At 39.5% G+C, this 7,456-nt stretch overlaps 1 protein-coding gene across 1 annotated transcript; it reads right to left on the bottom strand.

The window, feature by feature from the left end:
* Positions 1-20: 20 nt before the first annotated feature.
* LOC113078680 (platelet-derived growth factor receptor alpha-like) lies at positions 21-7,006 on the bottom strand (the record flags this gene model as incomplete). The annotated part of the gene is made up of 10 exons (XM_026251014.1): positions 6,586-7,006; positions 4,053-4,131; positions 3,661-3,921; positions 3,320-3,571; positions 2,696-2,853; positions 1,474-1,636; positions 1,158-1,344; positions 860-975; positions 459-749; positions 21-323 (listed from the first exon to the last, which is right to left on the bottom strand). Coding segments are annotated over exons 2-10 (1,789 nt in total), but the record flags the coding sequence as incomplete, so codon positions are not given.
* Between the last annotated feature and the right edge of the window lie 450 nt (positions 7,007-7,456).

The following is a 7,456-nucleotide window of genomic DNA, read 5'->3' on the forward strand; positions in this document are numbered from 1 at the left end:
AATAATTTCTGCATTGTCACATGCCATCCACATGAATGAATCAAGTTCATTCTCACCTGTCCAGCCATGAACAATGTACTCTATGCTGTCATGCATCTGTCCGTTAGTGAGGGCCCTGCAGACATACGTCCCAGAGCTGAAGAGGCCAGTGAATCCTCTCGTGCTGTCATAGACGCTGGGCAGAACCTGATTGGACTCGATGTGAATCAGGGAGACTTCGGCACTGGGGTCCGTCACACGGCAGGGAATCTCCATTTCATCATGACTCGTCAGCACATGGTTTTCAAAAGGGATCATGGACTGCACAAATGGCGTTTCTGGATCTGTTCGTGTTTTTGGAAAGAAATGAAATACCAGTTTGCCACGTACAAAGGGCTTCATATAAACTATCTGGCATATTATGTTTTTCAAACAACGTAGCTGTGTCAATCTGGCTTGTGTGAAAATCAAATCAGTACCTGGCACATAAATATAGATGGAGCTCTCCTCAGTGTTATTGCTTGAGTCATAGTAGCAGATGTATTTTCCTGTATGGGCGGCCGTCGCATTGCCAACAGTCACAGTAGAGATGAAGAGTCCTTTTTTTTCCGAGTCGAACTGATCGTGGAGATAAACAGGGCCGTGCCAGGAGAGCTCGGCCTGACCGCGACACGTGAGTCGGAAAGTGGAGTGGAGAGACACCTCCATGCTGTCCCTCTGGGGCCACATGACAGGAGCCAGCACTGACTGTAGCAGCTCTGGGTACATAGCTGATCACGACATGAACAAGAATTTGAATTTCAATTGCAGCTTGAGATTTGGGAATCTGAATCTTCACGGGCACTTCATACATTTTTTAATAAATGCAATTTTGAAATACCTTCAACAAGCAGTTTGAAAGAAAATCTTGAAGTCATGGAACCAGTGGATGCAACAATCTCATAGACGCCACTGTCTTCCTCTATGGGGTGACGGAGAACCAGAATATTCTCATACCTTTGTAAGAAAAAGACTTTTTCAGTGGTATTATGACACTGACGTATGACTTTCATATAAATATGACCAATAATAACAGTTTTTTTTTAAAGATAAAACACCACTATTTTTAACAGAAAGACTAATATTGGTTTATAAAATATGAAATTTATATTTCTATTTTAGGTTTTATGAAATTCTACCTGAGGCCTTGTAGATGAGTGGTCTTGGTGGAGATGTAGCTGTCATCCAGCGGAAGGTCATCTTTAAACCACCTGACCTTTGGCTCAGGGTCAGCATCAATGTAAATAGTGAACTCTTTTTCCTCCAGAAGCGACACAACCTCCACTGGCCCAATGCCATTAGATATTACTTCCACAAAAGAGCTCTCTAAAGGTCAGAAGAAAGAACATTGATTGATTGTCTAACTCCACATCTGTTCAGCCCATCTCCATTTACTGGTGTTTTAATGGTGAAAGCAGAGGTGTGTAGAGTCAAGTGAGAAAGAGAAGTGCACACCGTGGACTGTGATTCCCAGGCTGAGAGACTTGGTTTGATCAGTGAGCTGGTTGGTAACAGCACACTCATAGAGTCCAGTGTCTGCCACAGAGGCTTTCGGGATGTTGAGGATGTACTGACCTTGTCCGGGAAAGTTAACTTTCATTGAAACAGCATTTCCGGCCTGAATAGTGTAATAAATTAGGAGAGAAAAATAAAGAGCAGAATTACACACATTGTGTTTATTATGGATACATATGATGACAGCATGACAGCGATCAATTGCAGTTTTTCTTCTTTTGAAAAACTAAAACTATAACTAACTAACCAACTAACAAACTAACTAGCATCTTTTGATTTGGAATTCATCTTTATAAAATGCACAACAACAACAACAGCAACAAAAAAAACTAACTTAACAAACATCTTTTGATTTGATAAACCATACAAAAACTACTGTATATCAACCTAAAGCCAAAATCAAAAAATCTAAATCAACCTAAATCAACCTACAACTACCTAACAGTCCAACTGACTTACTAAAATATTTTTATTTGAAACTCAATGTTAATCAACCATACAAAACTATATCAGCTAACTATCTATCTACCTAACTATCTACCTAACACCACCACTAGATCAACTAAAATTACCTTATTATCCAACGATCTGACTTACTAATATCTTTCGTTTTGAAACTAATTGTTCATTAAATCTTACAATCAGATAGCTATCTACCTAACTAACTATCGACAAACAAATTGACTTACTAATATATTTTGATTTCGAATTACATTAATCATCAAACACACAAAATTTATGTACTAAAACTATCTATCAGGCATGTTTTATTTTGGAAAAACCCTTCATTTAACATGTTAGTACATGCAAACCTCTGCGGCCTTGTGAGACCCAAACATGTGGATTCACAAGACCACAGAGGGCTCACAGAGGTGAGAAACGCACATCTGTCTTCAACACTCACAGGACATTCGGGTCATAGGTCAAAGCACATAGCAAATTAGTCTCACTTCTTTCCTTTGAGGTTTCTACCTTAAGTTTTGTACATTTTTGTATTTCCATCCAATCAACTAAAGAATGAGAGAATACTGCCACAGAATATGTCTCTGCATCAAGGCAGGAGTCTTCAGTTATAGATGTCTGAAAAATGAGTTTTGTTTATATTCGTTAAGTACAAAACAGAGAGGGAAAGAGTGAAAGAAAAAACAGATGAGGGTCTTGCCTGTTTTTGGGGATGCAGCCACTGCTGGTGGAAAGCCTTCCCAGGAGACGTCTCACAGGTCAGATTGACAGCATCCCCCTCTTTCACATCCTCCATACTGGCACTCAGCTTTATGTAGAAGCTCTTCTCTTCATCAACATCACCATCATCATCATCATCTTCTTCAATGCAACACAAATCATGCATAAAACATGAACGATGCTGCAATTAAACTCATTTTCCTCACTAGTCTTCTAATTAAAAATAAAAACATGTGTGAGTGAAATCAGGGACAGTTGTTTGATGCAAGGACTCAGTCCAAAACCAAAGCAGATACACCAAATCACTCCTTTTCTCTTGCTTTATGTTTAAGCTGTGTCTTCAAACGGCTATAAATGATAAAGTATAAAGTGTGATCCAATATGAAGCAAGTGTGCGTCGGATCTCACACCTGCAGCCCACCCCAACTCAAAATGTCATCACTCTCCAGTAACAAGAATTTGTCATCTCCCTTGGCACTCGTGTAATGTCAGAGCTATGACCTAATGTTTCACTTTTCCTTGTCAAAATCCAAAACAATCCATTATACTGTTTGACATTTTGATAACCATCTAAATGGTTAATTATTAGTGTTGCGTTACTTACCCATGTCATTTGTCACGTTATAAACGATGCTCTGCACCGCTTTGCCATTCACACTCGTCTCGCAAACATAGTGACCAGGTGTTATTACACCGAAAAAGCCGAGTTTGTGGTCGTAAAGCACAGAAACTTCAACCCCACTCTGCAGGTTTCTGAGAATCACTTGAGAATGTGGGTTTGTAGCGCGGCAGGGGATAGTTGTGCCCATCTCATCTGTCTCAACAGCAGATTCAGACACGAATGGAACCTCAGGATCTGTTGAACAAGAGGTGGGAGTCCCTTTTACAAATGCAAAATGTACCAATTATTTTATATATATTTAGTAGTCCTGAACAATAATGTACCTTGAACAAAAATGTAGATATCAGTGTCTTTTTCAGGTTGATCCTCATAACTGCAGGTGTAGTATCCTGTGTTAGAGGCATCAGCATCAGCGATCATCAAAGTACTGTGATTAAATCCGGACTGCACTTCACTGTTGGGTGGTAAAGGCTCGACCCATGTCACTGTCCTCTCTCCGGAGCAAGTGATGGTGAACTCAGAATGAGGTGTGAGAATAAATTCCTTTTGATCTGAATTAATTACTGGAAACGGTTTTGAAACATCTGCAGGGAAATATTTAATGTATTTGATTAATTATAGCTTGTACCTTTAAATTACAGTGGCACACACACACACACACACACACACACACACACACATAATACATTTTCCTTGATTTTTAACTTCCACATACCTAAAAATATCCCTAGTAAGACAATCCCAAAAACGAGATGTGTCTCCACGAACCCCATGTTCACTTAGATCTTGCTCAGCTGAAAGGGGAGAAAATATGAAAATCGATTTTACAAACAGACAGAAATTAAAATAACTAAAAATAAAAAATAAAAAAAAGGCAACAATGTAAATCACCCATTTTCTGTGACAGTTCTGAGTTTTACTGTATAGCTATTGATCTCTTGTGGTTAATCCAGTATAAAAGATGAACCTCTATTCAGTAATAGCTCAGGTAGCCTAGGGAGACCATTGAATAATCGGCAGCAGAAAGTTTTGGAAAGGTTCAGTGCCAAGACATAAAAGGTCTTTGAGGAGTCTGGACGCGGTTCAGTCAGTAAACTGACGCCAGACTCTGTCGGCGGAGCGCTTGGATAGTTCGCTTCGGCTTTGTTTGAACACCAGGTGGAGACACAGTACACATTTTCCCGAAGAGACGACCGCTGCGAGTACAATCAACGGGTACGAGTTTTCAATGTTCCACATGTAGAAAAACATGGCATTTTCATGGTACATTCGTACAGCTGTGACATTTTAAATCCTGAATCATATATGTTTACAGCAAAATATAAGATATAACAACAACTCACATGGATCCAAATCAGTAGACCTATTAAGATTACTGCGCCTATCTGTTGACTACTCAGTAATATTAATATCTTGGCCTACAGTATGTAGGGGGCAATATATTTCCTTTATTTTAAATCAGTTTTCGCCGTATAAATTAAATTTTTTAATTAAATTTGGTCAGATGAATTTAAATTGGTATTCAAACTTTTCTGACCTTTGAGGACTACACTGCGTAAATTATTTTGATTTCAAAAGTCTCGTCACTGGTTTAAGCGCTTGTTTGGGTAAATATCTAATCAGACATTCCGCGCGCGTGTTTTGTCTCCGTCTGTCTGATCCTCGGACCCCTGGGTTCCATCAGCGCTTCAGCAGGCAGTCAGTGCCACTTCATTTAAAGTGGTCAGCTCTGTCAAAACTCAGTTATCCTGAAGAAATGCACCAATTTAGTCCTCTTCGAAAAAAAAAAAAAATATATATATATATATATATATTAATTACCTTGATTAATTTATATAGTAAATTAATTAAGGTAATTAATTGAAGAAATAATGTCCAGTTATTTTGTAAAATAAGTGGTTTTCTTCAAGGTCTACTTTCAAAGTGATGGAAAAAAAAACTATTTTTACAGTCCAGAGAAGACTGAAGCTCTGCCGTTTGCTCATGTCAGCCCTCTCAAGCTAATTATCCTTGGTGAATCCGGGGGTGTTGAGTAAGACTGTAATTAGTCGACCCCTTTCTGTGCTGCAATTTGGGAATCCATTGGATTGCCGTGGGAATCAATTGTGGAATGGCAGACGCGTGCGCTTTTGGTACCGCTCATCTGTCCAGCGGTGACGGGAGCGCAAATTTCGGATCGCACCCCCATCGCCAGGCGCCCACACACAGATGCGCAATTGACTGCCAAACACAAACGATCCGCCGCGGTTGACACTTTCGGTCAACAGCTGAGCGAGGGGTGCCCTCCAACACCCAGTAACTTCACGCGTAAAAGCGATTTCCATGGGAATAAAAGAAAGCGTTCTAAAGATAGTCTGTCGAGAAGAAAATCGCTGAGTACAGTTGTAGTCGCTGCAGAGATTTTTTTCTTCTTCTTTCATTTCATCCAGTTTCAGCCTTATTTTAGTCAAAGCAAAGCAAAACGGTGTCCTTGATCCTTGGTAAATTATTATCTAAATTGCATTAAGTTAATCCACTGAGAAAAGTTCCCCATTCATGCAGATTCATCATCGACTCGGACTTCAGCGGAGAAGGCGGCAAAGAAGTTTTCTGAACTCCTCAGTCGTGCTTGGACTCCATCGCCCCGCAATAAACAATTCTCCATTCCGCAGACTAATCCAAAGAATGATATTCCAGCATGGTTATGTGGATCCCAATTACATTTTATTGGGTAAACAAGTCTCCAGATCTAGTCCGAAATGTGGTTGCCATTAGATGCCAGTACTGCTCCTCTCCACGGGCTGAGGCACCCCCAGCTGCGCGCCCTCGGCTCCAACCGAGATCCAGCACAACCAGGCTTTGACTTTACTGGTAATAATGAGATTCGTTTGGGAAAAAAGTGCATAATCCTGTTCGATGCAAGAGTGTCAAGAATCAAAATTAAAAAATTTAATTTCTGAGACGAAAACGAATGATTGACGTTTCCATTGTAAGCGTTGATGGAAAACTATTAAAATCCCCGTATCCATTGATACAGAGCCAAATCGTTTTCTTTCCCTTCTTTTTACTTGTCGTCTCAGAAATAGAGAAAACTAATTAAATAAAAAATGCAATTGTTAAAAAATAAATAAATAAACATCTTTAATTAGTCTCATCCTGAATAAGTGCAATTATGCTCAGAGATTCAAGTGTTTTTAAACGTCTGAGGGAAACTTTGTATGAAAGAAAATACAAAAGAAACTAATTAAACTAATTTAAACATACAATACCTTTTTAATCCCTTTTGGTTGTTCCCTTTGATAAAAGAACAGCCAAAATGAATGGCAAAGCTCTTGGTAAAATACTCTAATCAGCCTAAGGGTCCTCAGTTGTAAAGCAGTAGTAGCCTAATCCTCTTCCTTGTGCTGCGCTCCTCCGTCCTGCTCCACAGCCACTCACACAAATGCGCCTCTGCAACAGCAACCTGTAATTGATTCAATGTTACAGTCCATCCTTCCCAGAGAACTAATCATCTAGCTCAAAGTAAATAACTCTCAGGAAACGGCCCCTCCTCTGTCCATCTGCCCCATGATTCCTTTCAAAATAAGAGTCCGTGTTTTCACACTGCAGCTCCAAAGAGGAGTCAGATTTCTCCGCGCTCTGCAGTTCTGAAGGAGGTGCATGAAAAGAGTTTGAGCAGGGAAGAAAAGGACCATATGTTTTTTGTAAGTCCAAGAGGGGCCCTTTTGAAATAAAGGGATCTTTTTGTGGGGACAATGAAGTCAAGTGACCCATTAAAAGTGTTTTTATAGAGGCTTAGGTAGGAAAGAAATCACAGAATTGGGAATGCACAATTACATTCAGTTACTCGATTAACCTTGTCATCACGCTCCATTCTTCACGTTCAGCTTTTAGTTGATTGCGCTTTTCAGTTGTAGTTGTTGCTGCTGCAGGAGCTATGTGCACTTTGTTTTATGCATAGCCAATTCATTTAAGACTACTTTCATTTGTGGTTCTCCTGTCATTTCTGCAAGGACGTTCAATTTTTCAGTTTATTCAGGCTTCATTTCTAATCTTACGCAACTATATATAAAACAAAATGTCATTAATATCTGGTATTTTCAGATAAAACATTAAATTTTTTGTGAAGAGTGCAATGTG

The sequence above is a fragment of the Carassius auratus genome, unplaced genomic scaffold (assembly GCF_003368295.1).
Source record: "Carassius auratus strain Wakin unplaced genomic scaffold, ASM336829v1 scaf_tig00026319, whole genome shotgun sequence".
In the NCBI taxonomy this organism is placed as follows: domain Eukaryota; kingdom Metazoa; phylum Chordata; class Actinopteri; order Cypriniformes; family Cyprinidae; genus Carassius; species Carassius auratus.